Raw genomic sequence first — 20,248 nt, 5'->3', positions numbered from 1 at the left:
ACAATACTAATGCTATCATTACAATCACCAACCACAACTACCAATACTATCATCACAATCACCAGCCACAACTACCAATACTATCATCACAACCACCAGCACTATCATCACAATCACCAGCCACAACTACCAATGCTATCATCACAATCACCAACCACAACTGCCAATACTATCATCACAACCACCAGCCACTACTACCAATACTATCATCACAACCACCAGCCACAACTACAAATACTATTATCACAATCACCAACAACAACTACCAACACTATCATCACAACCACCAGCCACAACTACCAATACTATCATCACAATCACCAACCACAACTACCAATACTATCATCACAATCACCAATCACAACTACCAATACTCTCATAACAATCACCAGCCACAACTACCAATACTATCATCACAATCACCAACCACAACAACCAATAGTACCATCACAATCACCAGCCACAAATACCAATACTTTCACCACAATCACCAACCACAACTACTTATACTATCATCACAATCACCAGACAACTACCAATACTATCACAATCACCAGTCACAACTTCAAATACTATTATCACAATCACCTGCCACAATTACCAATACTATCATCACAATCACCAACCACAACTACTAATACTATCATCACAATCACCAACCACAACTACCAATTCTATCATCACAATCAGCAGCCACAACTACCAATACTTTCATCACAATTACGAACAACAACTACCAATACTATCATCACAATCACCAGTCACAACTACCAATACTCTCATCACAATCACCAACCATATCTACCAATACTTTCACAATCACCAACCACATCTACCTATACTATCATCACAATCACCAGTCACAACTACCAATACTATCATCACCATCACCAACCACAACTACCAATACTGTCATCACAATCACCAGCCACAACTACCAATACTATCATCACAATCACCAACCACAACTACCAACAATATCATCACAATTACCAGCCACACAATCACCAACCACAACTACAAATACTATCATCACAATCACCAACCACAAATACCAATACTATCATCACAATCACCATCCACAACTACCAATACTATCATCACAATCACCAGCCACAACTACCAATACTATCATCACTATCACCAACCACAACTACCAATACTATCATCACAATCACCATCCACAACTACCAATACTATCACAATCACCAACCACAACTACCAATACTATCACAATCACCAGCCACAACTACAAATACTATCATCACAATCACCAACCACAACTACCAATACTATCATCACTATCACCAACCACAACTACCAATACTATCATCACAATCACCATCCACAACTACCAATACTATCATCACAATCACCAACCACAACTACCAATACTATCATCACAATCACCAGCCACAACTACCAATACTATCATCACAACCACCAGCCACAACTACCAATACTATCATCACAATCACCAGCCACAAATACCAATTCTATCACAACCACCACCCACAACTACCAATACTATCATCACAATCACCAGCCACAACTACCAATACTATCATCACAATCACCATCCACAACTACCAATACTATCACAATCACCAACCACAACTACCAATACTATCACAATCACCATCTACAACTACAAATACTATCATCACAATCACCAACCACAACTACCAATACTATCACAATCACCAACCACAACTACCAATACTATCACAATCACCAACCACAACTACCAATACTATCACAATCACCAGCCACAACTGCAAATACTATCATCACAATCACCAACCACAACTACCAATACTATCACAATCACCAACCACAACTACCAATACTCTCACAATCACCAGCCACAACTACAAATACTATCATCACAATCGCCAACCACAACTACCAATACTATCACAATCACCAAGCACGACTACCAATACTATCATCACAACCACCAGCCACAACTACCAATACTATCATCACAATCACGAACCACAACTACCAATACTATCATCACAATCACCAACCACAACTACCAATACTCTCATAACAATCACCAGCCACAACTACCAATACTATCATCACAATCACCAACCATATCAACCAATAGTACCATCACAATCACCAGCCACAATTACCAATACTATCATCACAATCACCAACCACAACTATCAATACTATCTTCACAATCACCAGCCACAACTTCCAATACTATCACAATCACCAACCTCAACTACCAGTACTATTACAATCACCTACCACAACTACAAATACTATCATCACAACCACCAGCCACAAATACCAATACTATCATCACAATCACCAACCACAACTACCAATACTATCATCACAATCACCAGCCACAACTACCAATGCTATCATCACAATCACCGGCCACTACTACCAATACTATCATCACAATCACCAACCACAACTACCAATACTATCATCACAATCACCAACCACAACTACCAATACTATCATCACAATCACCAGCCACAACTACCAATACTTTCATCACAATCACCAGCCACAACTACCAATGCTATCATCACAATCACCAACCACAACTACCAATACTTTCATCACAATCACCAGCCACAACTACCAATGCTATCATCACAATCACCAACCACAACTACCAATGCTATCACAATCACCAACCACAACTACCAATACTATCACCACAATCACCAGCCACAACTACCAATACTATCATCACAATCACCAGCCACAACTACCAATGCTATCATCACAATCACTAACCACAACTACCAATACTATCACAATCACCTACGACAACTACCAATACTATCATCACAATCACCAGCCACAACTACCAATACTATCATTACAATCACCAGCCACAACTACCAATACTATCATCACAATCACCAGCCACAACTACCAATACTATCATTACAATCACCAACCACAACTACCAATACTATCATTACAATCACCAGCCACAACTACCAATACTATCATCACAATCACCAGTTACAACTGCCAATACTATCATCACAATCACCAACCACAACTACCAATACTATCATCACAATCACCAGCCACAACTGCCAATACTATCATTACAATCACCAGCCACAACTACCAATACTATCATCACAATCACCAGCCACAACTACCAATACTATCATCACAATCACCTGCTACAACTACCAATACTATCATCACAATCACTAGCCACAACTACTAATACTATCACCACAATCACCAGCCACAACTACCAATACTATCACCACAATCACCAGCCACAACTACCAATACTATCATCACAATCACCAGCCACAACTACCAATACTATCATCACAATCACCTGCTACAACTACCAATACTATCATCACAATCACCTGCTACAACTACCAATACTATCATCACAATCACTAGCCACAACTACCAATACTATCATCACAATCACCAGTCACAAATTCACCTCCAAAACTTCTCATTCGTCTTCTTATTATTAAGCTCTTATTATTATTATTATTATTATTATTATTATTATTATTATTATTATTATTATTATTATTATTATTATTATTATTATTATTATTATTATTATTATTATTTATAATTATTTGTTCCTATGCAGAACATGAGTTTAACTTAATATCATGAAACTTATTGGTATTTTCAGCAGGTATTTCAGTAGTGCTGCTAGTGATATTAGCTGTCAGGTCGTGTGAGAGGTCACCTGCATCAGTGACCTTTCCGAGAAGATGCAAACATAGCATGCTTCCCATGCTGTACCTGATGAGGTGAGTCAGGTGACCTTGTACCTGTGTCATTACTGAACGTTCTCGCCTTAGGGTGTCAGGAGCCGGATGTGAGTGAAGACGCTGCTTTTTACTGGCGTCTAGTCCGTCTAGTCCGTCTAGTCCATCTATTCCGTCTAGTCCTCTTTTCATGTTTGTATTTGATGCTGTTTCCCATTTTTGCAAAACAACGGCCCCCTAAATTCCATCAATATAACGTCATTTATCTTTGCAAACATTCAAGGTTTAAATCCATCAACAAACAACAAAATACCTTACATCAAGGGACTGCTTACTGAGTCAAATGCATTAACTGTGGCTTTCACAGAGACCCACATAACGGATCATTTTGACAGTGATGTATGGATCTCAGTTTATAACCTATTCAGATGCGATAGACTAAACGGGTCAACAAGAGGGAGGGGGGGCGTTGACCTATGCGTCACAGAGTCGCTCATTTGCTCAGAACTGCTAAACACCTCAAATGATGTAGTTGAAGTTTTTCGCAGGAAGCATCGGAAAACAAAATCTCGTTATAGTGGTTGAATACAAGCTTCCAGATGCAACTTCCCAGCAGTTACAAGAACAGTTTTTGAAAATTCACCACTGTCTGGATATCTCCCAAATCCTGCTCCAAACTTCTTACTGCTGAGAGATTTCAACTTGAGACACCTAAAATAGAGGAATGTAGCAAATAATATTTTAGCAGAGATCACCCCAGGAGGCAGCTCAGATAAAAATTCACACACACACGAGCTATTAAATCTCTGCACCAAATTCACTTTAAACCAGCAAATAATAGAGCCTACAAGACTAGAAAATACGCTGCACTTCATCTTCACTAACAACGACGATCTGATATGTAATATAACCGCATCAAAGACAATACGCTCAGATCACAACATAATAGAGGTGCAGACATGTATGCGCAGGAATCTTGACCAGCAAAATATAATCAGTTATGAGGGAGCCTTCACAAAATTCAACTTCAGTAACAAAAACAAGCTGGGAAGATATCTTAAACAACACCGATCCGAACCTTTGCCTATAAACAATTAACTCTGTGGCACTTTAGGTCTGCTCAGTGCACATTCCATTATGAAAAAGAAAGAGATGTAAACTAGAAAGAAAGAGACGCTCCCTATACAGAAGAAGGCGAAGAGCCACAGAGCTGCTGAAATACGAAGGGAAGCACTAGTCAGAGAAACAGCAAATATCGATTTTAAACTTAACGAATCTTACAGAAGACAAGAATTTTAGAAAGAACTGAAAGCCATCAATGAAATTGAAAGAAAACCAAAATACTTCTTCTCCTATGCCAAATCTAAGGCGAAAACAACATCCAGTATTGGGCCTGTGCTTAGGCGGGATGGGACACACAGATGACAACCAAGAAAAGAGTGAGATATTAAAGTTCCAATACGACTCAGTGTTCAGTGAGCCGTTAACCAGACTAAGGGTCGACAATCTACATTATTTTTTTATGTCCGAGACTCAAAATTTGGTAGTTTAAAATATCTTTGTTATTATACTAACACCACAAGACTTCGAAAAAGAAATTAATGACAAGCCCATGCACTCTGTCCCAGGCCCGGACTCGTGGAATTCCGTGTTCATCAAGAACTGCAAGAAACCCCTGTCACGAACCTTCAGCATTCTATGGAGAGAGAGCATGGACACAGGGGTTATCCCACACTCACTAACAACAACAGACATAGCCCCACTCCACAAAGGTGGCAGTAAAGCAATTTCAAAGAACTACGGACCAATAGCACTAACATCCCCTAACATAAACATCTTTGAAAAGGTTCTAAGGAGCAAGATCGCCAACCTCCTAAATACCCATCATTTACACAACCCAGGGCAACACTGGTTTAGAGCAGGTCGCTTCTGTCTGTCCCAGCTGATGGACCACTATCTCAAGGTCCTGGATGCTTTAGAAGATAAACAAAATATAGATGTAGTGTAAACAGACTTTGCGAAAGCCTTTGACAAGTGTGACCATGGTGTAATAATGCACAAAATGCGCGATAAAGAAATAACAGGAAAAAGTGGTAGATGGATCTATAACTTCCTAACAAATAGAACACAAAGAGTTATAGTAAACAGAGTAAAGTCTGAGGTAGATACAATGAAAAGCTCTGTTCCACAAGGCACAGTACTCGCTCCCATCCTATTCCTCATCCTCATATTTGACATAGACAGAGAGGTAAGCCATAGCTCCGTGTCTTCCTTTACGGATGACATCCAAATTGCCATGACAGTGACCTCCATCGTAGACACCGCCAGACTCCAAGTGGACATCAACCAAATCTTAAAATGGGCCGCAGAAAACATTATGAAGTTCAGTGAAGAGAAATTTCATCTACTCATATATAGAAAACTTTACAAAATTAAAACTTTTTCAAGGTATACGAACCACAGCCCGGCTGATCCGGCACTGACTTTCGGTATCTGTCCAGCTCTCTCTTGAAGGCAGCCAGGGGTTTATTGGAAATTCCTTTTATGCTTGGTGGGAGGCTGTTGAACAGTCTTGGGCCCCAGACCCTTATGGTGTTTTCTCTTAGTGTACCTATGGCGCCCCTACTCTTAATTGAGAGTATTCTGCATCGCCTGCTCAGTCTTTTACTTTCGTAGGGAGTGATTTCCGTGTGCAGATTCGGGACCATTCCCTCCAGGATTTTCCAAGTGTAGATCATGATATATATCTCTCTCCTGCGTTCCAACGAGTACAAGTCCAGCGCTTCCAAGCGTTTCCAGTAGTTAAGGTGCTTGACTGAACTTATACGTGCAGTAAAGGTTCTCTGTACACTCCCTAGATCCGCAGTTTCACCTGCTTTGAACGGAGATGTTAATGTACAGCAGTATTCCAGCCTAGAGAGAACAAGTGATTTGAAAAGGATCATAATTGGTTTGGCATCTCTCGTTTTGAACGTTCTCATTAACCATCCTATCATTTTCTTTGCACTTGTGATCGTGGCACTGTTGTGATCCTTGAAAGTGAGATCCTCAGACATTACTACTCCCAGGTCCCTTACATTATTTTTCCGCTCTATTGTATGGCGAGAGTTTGTAGTATACTCTGCTCTTGTTATTATCTCCTCCAGTTTTCCATAACGGAGTAGCTGGAATTTGTCCTCATTGAACATCATTTTGTTTACCATTTCCCACTGGAAAACTTTGTTTATATCTTCTTGGAGGTTAACCGCAACCTCAGCAGATGACAGCCTCATGCAGATCCTAGTATATTCTGCAAAGTATGATATGGTGCTGTGGGTTACATTTCTATCTATGTCTGATATGAGGATGAGGAACAGGATGGGGGCGAGTACTGTGCCTTGTGGAACAGAGCTCTTCACTATGGCAGCCTCCGATTTAACTCTGTTGACCACTACTCTTTGTGATCGATAAGAAGATAAGATAAGATTTCGTTCGGATTTTTAACCCCGGGGGGTTAGCCACCCAGGATAACCCAAGAAAGTCAGTGCGTCATCGAGGACTGTCTAACTTATTTCCATTGGGGTCCTTAATCTTGTCCCCCAGGATGCGACCCACACCAGTCGACTAACACCCAGGTACCTATTTGCTGCTAGGTGAACAGGACAACAGGTGTAAGGAAACGTGTCGAAATGTTTCCACCCGCCGGGAATCGAACCCGGGCCCTCCGTGTGTGAAGCGGGAGCTTTAGCCACCAGGCTACCGGGCCACCGATTGGTTAGAAAGTTGAAGATCCATCTCCCCACTTTGCCAGTTATTCCTTTAGCACATATTTTGTGCGCTATTACGCCATGATCGCACTTGTCAAACGCTTTTGCAAAGTCTGTGTATACTACATCTGCATTCTGATTTTCTTCCAGTGCATCCAAGGCCATATTATAGTGATCCAGTAGTTGTGAGAGGCAGGAATGAACTGCCCTGAACCCATGTTGCCCTGGATTGTACAGTTTTTGGGAATCCAGGTGATTTGCGATCTTCTTTCAAAGATTTGTATGATGTGGGACCTTAGAGCTATTGGTCAATAGTTCTTAGCTAATGCTTTGCTGCCACCTTTATGGAGTGGGGCACATTTATATTTATAACAGAAAATGCTGTAGAAGTTGACAAGTCTACAAGGTGTATTCCATTGTTTTGTGATCCTTACAGCTTTCCTTATAGGATTTTTTTCTTCACAATTCTTATTAAGGTTTATGATCGCTAATTTTAAGCATGCACACTCATCGACGCTCAGCTGCAGACTAATCGGTGTAATACCGAATATAGTGATTGCGAATATCGGTATTTGCTTTCCTCGATTTTATTTTTGGGTGTCTGGAACGGATTAATTGTATTTACATTAATTCTTAGGGGAAATATTATTTCGGTTTTAGGCCGACCTTCTGGAACGGATTACGGCCGATAACCGAGGGTCAACTGTACTGGATTTTACTAATAAGGGTGCATTCGAATACAGTTTCTACTGTAAGTTTTTGCTTCAAATCGGTTATTAGTTAATACTTGTTACTGGGGTGCAATGTGCCACTTCTAATCATGAAATGTACCACTTTTGGCACATGTGCCAAAGGTTGGCCATCCCTGGTCTAGGTCTTCAGTGACCTTTTAGCAGAACAAAGTGACAACTTGTGGAATAGGCACCCTGGTGAACAATGATATTACATCGTTGCTGACAGCAAAATTTTGAAACAGATCTTGATAATTGATACCAACCAGTGATATAAAACACACCTGAGCGAACACTAGGACGGTCTGAAAACTTGTGACTCTCTGATCGCGGGTTCTAACAACACAAGGGTTCTAACAACACAAGGGTTCCTACAACACAAGGGTACCTACAAGTTATGCCCCATTAAGAGGCTCACTAACCACACAGATCTTACCAGCTAAATTAATATATTGAATAGACTAGATAGAGGGGCATTGAATTCCATCTTGCAATCCATAAGAGCTATTGATAATGTAGCTTGCAGACTTATTTTACTTAAATCTGTCCACTGCTTTGATAAACATGTCTGTATTGGCTTAAGTTTTTGCAGGAGTTTTTGAATAATGACGCTACTATTGTTCCGCTAACAATCCAGTAAACTGCTAACAACCACTTGATAGTTACACACTATTATTTTCCATACAACTGCACTTTAGCTCCGTTACCCTTTAGTATACATGGAGAGGGATTCCGGGGGTCAACGCCCCCGCGACCCGGTCTGTGACCAGGCCTCATGGTGGATCAGGGCCTGTTCAACCAGGCTGTTACTGCTGGCCACAAACAAAGTATTTAACTCTAATTTTGTCAAGTTCTATTTTTTTTTTGTCCAACTTCGCCTTATATGTAAACTGGGAATCACCGTATCATGACCAAACCTTCGTTAATAAACAGGGAGGTATATGTTATTGGATTGCTTTAAAAATTATTAGTGAGGGAAGCACAATGTGACTGACAGCAATAGACATTCTTTGGTAAAATCATTGACCCCTTTCTGATATTTATCAGAGAACTGAAAGCAGTATCTTTCACTGATAGCCTACCTTAGAACTTTTCATTAATAGATAACTATAGGCCAACTTTTAGAGTTCTTTTGATAGACAGTCATTGAACTCCTGTGATTAACAGCCATTAAGCTTCCTTGATAGACAGTTATGTAGCTTTTTTAATAGACAGCTTTGGACAAGTCTATCGCCTTTGTTTATAGCCAGACTGGTTAGGTTAGCATCTGGAAGACCGCTAAAGCTCATCACTACTTGCTAAGCATTGTCTACCCAACATTTCATGGGATTTGAAAACAGTTTTACGTACATTATTTATACAACAATGTGTACACTAGGCCAAACAGACACCGGGTTTCCCAAACACTGATAAATAATAGCATCTCCGGAAGTTCGGATAGCCACAGAAATTTGCCAGCGTCAGATCCGAAAAATACTGTGTAGTAGATGACCTATTTTAATCTCTACGAAGCTATGCTCACACATCGTATCTCCACATACTTTTACTAACACGATATTCTTTCAGCACAGCGGCCGCATCCCACCGAGGCGAGGCGGCCTAAAAGGGAAACCGAAAGTTTCTCCTTTTACATTTTGTAATATATACAGGAGAAGGGGTTACTATCCCTTTGCTCCTGGTATTTTAGTCGACTCTTACGACACGCATGGCTTACGGAGGAAGAATTCTGTTCCACTTCCCCATGGAGAACTAACAAGATATATCGCCACAAAATTACTATCATCATTATTATCATCATCATCATCAATATTAGTATTATTATTTAAATGATTATATTCAATATGAAACAGTTAAACTTGTAGGAATAATACATCTCCCAAGCAATGAGAGGTAATAAAGTTTGATCTAAGGAAGGGGAGGGTAGATCTAATTCACTGGATCAAGCAGCATTAAGGCACCACTGAAGAAGAGGCCGTAGAAATATATTACTAACACAATATATTTCAACAGTAGTATGTCTGGCAATCTACTGACCTCGGTGAGGGATCTCTTCCGTGGACTAAAATCACTTCACATGTTGTAAGTATACCTACAGTCTGTAAAGTATTTATTAATACATTTTTGTGTCATTTCTATTGTGCATAGATGCATTAAGATTGTTATTTTTTGCTTAAATATATATAAGACATCTTTTGTAATTATATTTGCAATTCTGTACACAAAGTTGCTGGTGGCTAGGATGATGCAACAGGAATGTGTGAGCAGTGAACGTCTGAGCAGGAATGTTGCTGTAGTTAAAGTGAATCTGGGCAGTGAATGTTTGGACAGGAAATGTTTGGACAGGAAATGTTTAGACAGGAAATGTTTAGACAGGGAATGTTAGGACAGGGAATGTTTGGACAGGGAATGATAGGACAGGGAATGTTTGAACAGGGAATGTTTGGTCAAGAAATGATTAGACAGGGAATGTTAGGACAAGGGAATGTTTAGACACTGAATGTTTGGTCAGGGAATGTTTGGTCAGGGAATGTTTGGTCAGGGAATGTTTGGTCAGGGAATGTCAGAGCAAAGATTGTCTGGAGCAAAAATATCTGAGCTCTAAATGTTTACACAAGGAATGTCTGTCCAGTCAATGAACGGGCAATTTATTCCTGATAAATCAATTTTTGGGTCATGAATTTCTGGTCAATGAACGTCTAGACAGTGAATATCTGGGCAGGGAATGACTAGGCAATGCATGAGTAGGCATTGCATGACTAGGCAATGCATGACTAGGCAATGCATGACTAGGCTATGCATGACTAGGCAATGCATGACTAGGCAATGCATGACTAGGCAATGCATGCCTAGTCAAGAAATGTCTTGGATATTGATACATATCAATGGCTGCCAGACTTACTAATGTCTGCGTAAGGAATTTCTTGACAACAAATGTTAGTCAATGAATGTCTGGGCCAGACTGGTGACCAGGTTCGGGTGCTAACCCTGAGTCACGCTGTAATGACAAGAAAGCGCCTCATTAAGAACAACAGAGGTGTCTGGAGCGAGGTACCTTTGATGGCAGCAGATGTTGATAAGGGCAGATGTTAGCGATAACAAATGTTGATAAACTGAGGTGTTAATAATAGATGGTAATAAGAAAAGAGAATGATGAAAGCACACTTTGTTAATAGCAAATGCCGATAATAGCAGATGCTGATAATAGCAAATGCTGATAATAGCAGATGCTGAGAAGAGCTGATGTTAATGAGAAAAGATGTTGATTGAATCCTACGTAGATGAGAATATATAATGATGAGAGCAGATGTAGTTACAAGGTTGGTAGACAGCAACCACTCACGTAGGTACTACCGTCCTGTGGTAGTAGGTTGGTAGACAGCAACCACTCACGTAGGTACTACCGTCCTGTGGTAGTAGGTTGGTAGACAGCAACCACTCACGTAGGTACTACCGTCCTGTGGTAGTAGGTTGGTAGACAGCAACCACTCACGTAGGTACTACCGTCCTGTGGTAGTAGGTTGGTAGACAGCAACCACTCACATAAGAACTACCGTCCTGTGGTAGTTGGTTGGTAGACAGCAACCACTCACGTAGGTACTACCGTCATGTGGTAGTAGGTTGGTAGACAGCAACCACTCACGTAGGAACTGCAGTCCTGTGGTAGTAGGTTGGTAGACAGCCACCACTCACGTAGGTACTACCGTCCTGTGGTAGTAGGTTGGTAGACAGCAACCACTCACATAAGAACTACCGTCCTGTGGTAGTTGGTTGGTAGACAGCAACCACTCACATAGGAACTACCGTCCTGTGGTAGTTGGTTGGTAGACAGCAACCAGGAACTACCGTCCTCCTAAATGAATGTGAATCGGAAAATACTAATTATGTCTCACAATGGTGGGATTTCTGGTGTTTTTTCTCTCTATCTCACGAGCACACAAGTACATCCTGTTGCTTCTACTTACACTTAGTTAAATATAGACAGGCATATACATATATGTAGATAAACACCCATCTGAGTTGACTTCCATTTTCTTAATAGTTCTTGTTCCTATATTATTTCCTTTCATCTCCATTCTGAGAGCTGTGGAGAGTCGGACATTTAGAGAGGCTGAAACAAAGCAGAATGGCTTGGAGGGCATAGAAATTTGTAGTGGACGGAAGTCAGGGCTGGGATCGTCTTAAAAAAGGGTGGAGGGAGAGGAGTCAGGGAGGTTTTGTGTGCGAGGGGCTTAGACTTCAGCAAGCGTGCATGAATATGTTAGATAGGAGAGAGTAAAGGCAAGTGGTTTTTATGACTTGACGTGCTGTTGGAGTGCGAGAAAGGTAACATTTATGAAGGAATTAAATTAAACCGGTTAACCGGACTTTAGTCCTGGACTTGGAAACTACAGTGTCTGTACTCTGAAGGAAGGCTGGACATATGTTGCAGTTATTAAACTGTAGATTCGATACACCTCTGGTAAGACTGATTGAGTGATGATGAAAGTGTTTCTTCTAATTTTTGGATCACCCAGCCTCAGTGAGAAGCGGCTGATGTTTTGAAAATAAAAATCTCAATGGAGAAGTTGTAAGACTTGATTAAAATGCAGGGAGAAAGACACGAGTGTGAATGTTATAAATGAAAAAAAACTGAATGTCCTATGTCTAAGCTGAAAGGAGATAGGAGATAATCAGTGGGGAGAAATAAATGGAATTAGGTGAGGTGTGTGAGAGAGATAGAAGGAAGGAGCAGTGGTAATGTTAAAGGATCAGTTTTGGAGGGGAAAAGATGGAATGCAAATGAATAAATTCAAGAATTATGTGATTAAAATTAGGGTGGTATGCGAAAAGTTGGATTTATTAATTGTTAATGAAGATGGAGAAGAGGGGAGTGTAGAGGAGAGGGAGATGTTAAGTGAGAGACTCGTGCCAATTGGTTTCAAGGTATCGATGCGCTGCCTCAGTTCCCTGTAGTTCATCCAGTAACTGTAACTTAATTAAGTGGCATACGTAGTCAGTTATTTTTGTCAAAATGTATGAGATTCACAGCCATGGTTCAGTATGCAAATCTATGTTCTGAGTCAAGATTCACACTCAGTACCCGGAGTTTGATCCACGGTACGGGTGGAAACGTTGGTCATGTTTCCTTACACTTGCTGTCCCTGTTCACGTAGCAGGAAGTAAGTAGCTGGGTGTTAGTCGACTGGTGTGGGTCGCATCCTGGGAGACAAGATTGAGGACCACAGTGGAAATAAGACAGTCCTCGATGACGCACTGACTTTCTTGGGTTATCCTGGATGGCTAACCCTCCGGGGTTAAAAATCCGAACAAAATCCTATCTTAACTGCTCTTATGTCAGGTGATTCTACCAACATTAATACTGTTCCTAGGATGTAAAACTGATATATTTATAAAAAGCAAGATTGCCAATCACTCGGAATCCCAGCAAATCAGATTAGCAATTGGGTCAGAGGAGGTCGCTCTTAACTTACACAATTGTCTTAGGAACAGTGGAAGATAAAATAAATGTGAAAGTGTATACTTACTTTGTAAAAGCTTTCACAAATGAGACTATGGATAACTGTGTAGTTTTAAAAATAGGTTCCCCTCGTATGAGCGGATCCTCACATGAGGGGAACTTCACATGAAGGGAACCTCACATGAGGGGAACTTCACATGAAGGGAACCTCACATGAGGGGAACTTCACATGAAGGGAACCTCACATGAGGGGAACTTCACATGAAGGGAACCTCACATGAGGGGAACTTCACATGAAGGGAACCTCACATGAGGGGAACTTCACATGAAGGGAACCTCACATGAGGGGAACTTCACATGAAGGGAACCTCACATGAGGGGAACTTCACATGAAGGGAACCTCACATGAGGGGAACTTCACATGAAGGGAGCCTCACATGAGGGGAACTTCACATGAAGGGAGCCTCACATGAGCGGAACTTCACATGAAGGGAACCTCACATGAGGGGAACTTCACATGAAGGGAATCTCACATGAGCGGAACTTCACATGAAGGGAGCCTCACATGAGGGGAACTTCAAATGAAGGGAGCCTCATATGAGGGGAACTTCACATGAAGGGAACCTCATATGAGGGGAACTTCACATGAAGGGAACCTCACATGAGGGGAACTTCACATGAAGGGAACCTCACATGAGGGGAACTTCACATGAAGGGAACCTCACATGAGGGGAACTTCACATGAAGGGAACCTCACATGAGGGGAACTTCACATGAAGGGAGCCTCACATGAGGGGAACTTCATATGAAGGGAGCCTCACATGAGGGGAACTTCACATGAAGGGAGCCTCACATGAGGGGAACTTCACATGAAGGGAGCCTCACACGAGGGGAACTTCACATGAAGGGAGCCTCCCATGAGGGGAACTTCACATGAAGGGAGCCTCACATGAGGGGAACTTCACATGAAGGGAACCTCACATGAGGGGAACTTCACATGAAGGGAGCCTCACATGAGGGGAACTTCACATGAAGGGAGCCTCACACGAGGGGAACTTCACATGAAGGGAGCCTCCCATGAGGGGAACTTCACATGAAGGGAGCCTCACATGAGGGGAACTTCACACGAAGGGAGCCTCACATGAGGGGAACTTCACATGAAGGGAGCCTCACATGAGGGGAACTTTACATGAAGGGAGCCTCACATGAGGGGAACTTCACATGAAGGGAGCCTCACATGAGGGGAACTTCACATGAAGGGAGCCTCACATGAGGGGAACTTCACATGAAGGGAGCTTCACATGAGGGGAACTTCACATGAAGGGAACCTCACATGAGGGGAACTTCACATGAAGGGAACCTCACATGAGGGGAACTTCACATGAAGGGAGCCTCACATGAGGGGAACTTCACATGAAGGGAGCCTCACATGAGGGGAACTTCACATGAAGGGAGCCTCACATAAGGGGAACTTCACATGAAGGGAGCCTCACATGAGGGGAACTTCACATGAAGGGAACCTCACATGAGGGGAACTTCACATGAAGGGAGCCTCACATGAGGGGAACTTCACATGAAGGGAACCTCACATGAGGGGAACTTCACATGAAGGGAGCCTCACATGAGGGGAACTTCACATGAAGGGAAACTCACATGAGGGGAACTTCACATGAAGGGAACCTCACATGAGGGGAACTTCACATGAAGGGAACCTCACATGAGGGGAACTTCACATGAAGGGAACCTCACATGAGGGGAACTTCACATGAAGGGAACCTCACATGAGGGGAACTTCACATGAAGGGAGCCTCACATGAGGGGAACTTCACATGAAGGGAGCCTCACATGAGGGGAACTTCACATGAAGGGAACCTCACATGAGGGGAACTTCACATGAAGGGAGCCTCACATGAGGGGAACTTCACATGAAGGGAGCCTCACATGAGGGGAACTTCACATGAAGGGAACCTCACATGAGGGGAACTTCACATGAAGGAAACCTCACATGAGGGGAACTTCACATGAAGGGAGCCTCACATGAGGGGAACTTCACATGAAGGGAGCCTCACATGAGGGGAACTTCACATGAAGGGAGCCTCACATGAGGGGAACTTCACATGAAGGGAGCCTCACATGAGGGGAACTTCACATGAAGGGAGCCTCACATGAGGGGAACTTCACATGAAGGGAGCCTCACATGAGGGGAACTTCACATGAAGGGAGCCTCACATGAGGGGAACTTCACATGAAGGGAGCCTCACATGAGGGAAACTTCACATGAAGGGAGCCTCACATGAGGGGAACTTCACATGAAGGGAGCCTCACATGAGGGGAACTTCACATGAAGGGAGCCTCACATGAGGGGAACTTCACATGAAGGGAGCCTCACATGAGGGGAACTTCACATGAAGGGAACCTCACATGAGGGGAACTTCACATGAAGGGAACCTCACATGAGGGGAACTTCACATGAAGGGAGCCTCACATGAGGGCAACTTCACATGAAGGGAACCTCACATGAGGAGAACTTCACATGAAGGGAGCCTCACATGAGGGGAACTTCACATGAAGGGAACCTCACATGAGGGGAACTTCACATGAAGGGAGCCTCACATGAGGGGAACTTCACATGAAGGGAGCCTCACATGAGGGGAACTTCACATGAAGGGAACCTCACATGAGGGGAACTTCACATGAAGGGAGCCTCACATGAGGGGAACTTCACATGAAGGGAGCCTCACATGAGGGGAACTTCACATGAAGGGAGCCTCACATGAGGGGAACCTTCCATGAGAGATTAATACACTCTTACATATTTCTTTTCATATTCGGTAACTATTTAGTGTTCTTCCATCCTTATGTATACTTGAAGTATACCTGGTGAGAGTTCTGGGGTCAACGCCCCCGCGGCCCGGTCTGTGACCAGGCTTAATAGTTACATGAAACTTACCTCACCACTCCGACCACTGGCTCCATGCCTCTCCTCTCCGACCACTGGCTCCATACCTCTCCTCTCCGACCACTGGCTCCATACCTCTCCTCTCCGACCATTGGGTCCATACCTCTCCTCTCCGACCACTAGCTCCATACCTCTCCTCTCCGACCACTGGCTCCATACCTCTCCTCTCCGACCACTGGCTCCATACCTCACCTCTCCGACCACTGGCTCCATACCTCTCTTCTCCGACCACTGGCTCCATATCTCTCGTCTCCGACCACTGGCTCCATACCACTCCTCTCCGACCACTGGCTCCATACCTCTTCTCTCCGACCACTGGCTCCATACCTCTCCTCTCCGACCACTGGCTCCATACCTCTCCTCTCCGACCACTGGCTCCTTACCACTCCTCTCCGACCACTGGCTCCATACCTCTCCTCTCCGACCACTGGCTCCATACCTCTCCTCTCCGACCACTGGCTCCATACCTCTCCTCTCCGACCACTGGCTCCATACCTCTCCTCTCCGACCACTGGCTCCATACCTCTCCTCTCCGACCACTGGCTCCATACCTCTCCTCTCCGACCACTGGCTCCATACCTCTCCTCTCCGACCACTGGCTCCATACCTCTCCTCTCCGACCACTGGCTCCATACCTCTCCTCTCCGACCACTAGCTCCATACCTCTCCTCTCCGACCACTGGCTCCATACCTCTCCTCTCCGACCACTGGCTCCATACCACTCCTCTCCGACCACTGGCTCCATACCTCTCCTCTCCGACCACTGGTTCCATACCTCTCCTCTCCGACCACTGGCTCCATACAGCGATAGATAAACAAGGGTTGAGGCTCGACCGTTCGTCACTGTAGGAGCTGCCAGAAATCACCGGCTCTTCAACACGCAAGTTATACTTCTGTATCAATCAAATCACATATTACTCGGGTAGATAATTTCAAGTAGATCCTTCATGTGTTAGCCCAAATCACTGACTAGTATGTTTTAAATAAGTGACCCACTGATCAGATCAGATCGACTGATCCGAACCCTCGACTGGTCCAAACCCTTGATGGTCCGAACCCTTGACTGGTTTCAAACGGATTCGTTGGACAATAAAGCAGACTGTAAACGGATGGGGTTGTAGGCGCCCTTATCAAACACAAACAATAAATATAAATCAGGAACGTACACCGTAAGCTGTCCAATTAGTTAGAAATAGAAATACAAATAGCTAGAGCTTCACTTTAAGGAGGTTATTAATAGAGTATTCAAGAGGTTGCTAGTAGAATTACAGTAAATCAACCACTCAAATCATTATGAAGCTCTGTATAGTCTGCAAACAATCAAACAAACGGGCTTCCACATGGATAAATTGTCATTTTTGTGGAAATTGGTGTCACGCCCCTTGTGCAGATATCCAAGAACTAGCTACAAGCAGTATTAAAACAGGGAAGTGTTTTTGGGTATGCCCAAATGAGAGAAATCTATGGACTAAAATCACAAGGGTATTAAAAGAGGATAACATCAAAGCTGCTTTCATAGAAAACCTGGAAGCTTTCTACAACAGATGGGAACATAAAAAGTCTGGGCTGAATGGTACTGCCCTTGATACTGGCCATGTAGTCAGAAACTGTAAGGCTGGAGGTGATGTCCTGGTAGTCAGTAAATGTGGGGCTGATAGTGCTGTTCTGGGAGACAGTAATGGTGAAGCTGGAGGTGCTGTCCTGGGAGACAGTAATGGTGAAGATGAAGGTGCTGTCCTGGGAGACAGTAATGGTGAAGCTGGAGGTGCTGTCCTGGGAGACAGTAATGGTGAAGCTGGAGGTGCTGTCCTGGGAGACAGTAATGGTGAAGCTGGAGGTGCTGTCCTGGGAGACAGTAATGGTGAAGCTGGAGGTGCTGTCCTGGGAGACAGTAATGGTGAAGCTGGAGATGCTGTCCTGGGAAACAGTAATGGTGAAGCTGGAGGTGCTGTCCTGGGAGACAGTAATGGAGAAGCTGGAGGTGCTGTCCTGGGAGACAGTAATGGTGAAGCTGGAGGAGCTGTCCTGGGAGACAGTAATGGTGAAGCTGGAGATTTTGTCCAGGTAGTCGGGAATTATACGCAGGAAGGAATACATATAAATGACCTCATAGGGGACAGGAGCCGTAGTGGGGAAACAAGTGTAGTCAAAGATAAGATAAAACCAATATTGCAAACTAGAAATACCACAGGAAATAGCAAACAAGAGGACTCCACTAGCTATAGTGAGGATATGTTACCAAAAACAACTGGTGGGAGCTCCATTGTTGGTGCTAGGGAGGATAGGAATAAGACAGGGAAACATGCACCAACAGGGAATACAGTCACAGAAACCCAAGGTAAACGGAAACCAAGCCTGTGCACATACTATGCACTTGGTATCTGCAGACATGGGAAATCTGGAAAAACAGACGGGACGTGCAACTATGACCACCCTAGAAAATGCCATGCCCATATGACAACAGGAAAATGCAAACTCCCTTCCTGTAAGCTTTTTCACCCTGAAATGTGTACCTCTTCAGTACAGGAAAGACTGTGCTATAACTTAAATTGCCAGGCACACCATCTAAAGGGTACAAAAAGATACAAAACATCCAGGCCATGGGAAAACCTGGGTAGCCACAGCCACTCAAGAGGGAGAGGTTTTTTAGTGCCAGGAAGGAAAAAAAACTGGCAGGAAATGGCAGAAATCGTACACCAAATCCAGTCATTCCTGGAGTGGAACCACAGTCGATGGCCTCCACTCCAAACCAACAGATACAGATACTAATGCCGGAAAAAAATCCCCCCCCAGTACCAACAATACCACCAGTTCGATGACATTCTTCTTTGCAAATATACAGGGTCTAAAGCCAGCAACAAACAACAAAATACCTTTCATCCGTGGACTGCTTGCAGAGGCAAAGGCAATGTTCGCGGCTTTCACTGAGACTCACATAAAGGATCACTTGGACAACGAAATATGGATCCCAGGTTACAACCTATACAGATGTGACAGAGTGAACAGGCAAAAGGGGGGAGGGGTTGGCCTGTACATTGCAGAGTCACTTGTTTGCACAGAACTGCTAAATGCCTCAAATGATGTAGTGGAAGTTTTAGCAGTAAAGGTCGAGAACCAAAACCTAGTCATTGTTGTAGTCTACAAGCCTCCGGATGCAACATCCCAGCAATTCCAGGAACAGCTGTTAAAAATTGACCACTGTCTGGAAAATCTTCCAGCTCCTGCACCCAACATCTTGCTTCTGGGGGAATTCAATTTAAGGCACCTAAAATGGAGGAATATAGCAAATAATATTGTTGCAGTAATAACAGCAGGAGGCAGCTCTGATGAAAACTCACACTCACACGAGCTTTTAAATCTCTGCACAAAATTCAATTTAAACCAGCAAATAATAGAGCCTACTAGACTGGAGAATACACTAGACCTCATCTTCACTAACAATGATGATCTGATAAGAAATGTCACCATATCAAAAACAATATACTCAGATCACAACATAATTGAGGTTCAGACATGTATGCGTGGAGCCCCAAACCGACCTAATGAGACTAGTCACGAGGGAGCATTCACCAAATTCAACTTCAATAACAAAAACATAAAGTGGGACCAAG

At 43.3% G+C, this 20,248-nt stretch overlaps 1 protein-coding gene across 1 annotated transcript in view; it reads left to right on the top strand.

The window, feature by feature from the left end:
- Window positions 1-10,236: 10,236 nt before the first annotated feature.
- Window positions 10,237-20,248, top strand: part of LOC128698323 (relaxin receptor 2) — a 152,823-nt gene continuing 142,811 nt past the window's right edge. Inside the window, exon 1 of the mRNA XM_070097819.1 lies at window positions 10,237-10,299. Coding sequence (XP_069953920.1) covers window positions 10,295-10,299 — 5 coding nt within the window. The 5' untranslated portion in view covers window positions 10,237-10,294. The remainder of the gene's footprint in view (window positions 10,300-20,248) is intronic.

The sequence above is a fragment of the Cherax quadricarinatus genome, chromosome 59 (genome assembly GCF_038502225.1).
Source record: "Cherax quadricarinatus isolate ZL_2023a chromosome 59, ASM3850222v1, whole genome shotgun sequence".
Classification (NCBI taxonomy): domain Eukaryota; kingdom Metazoa; phylum Arthropoda; class Malacostraca; order Decapoda; family Parastacidae; genus Cherax; species Cherax quadricarinatus.
The sequence above is the reverse complement of the archived record's forward strand: the minus strand, read 5'-3'. Positions and strand labels throughout refer to the sequence as shown.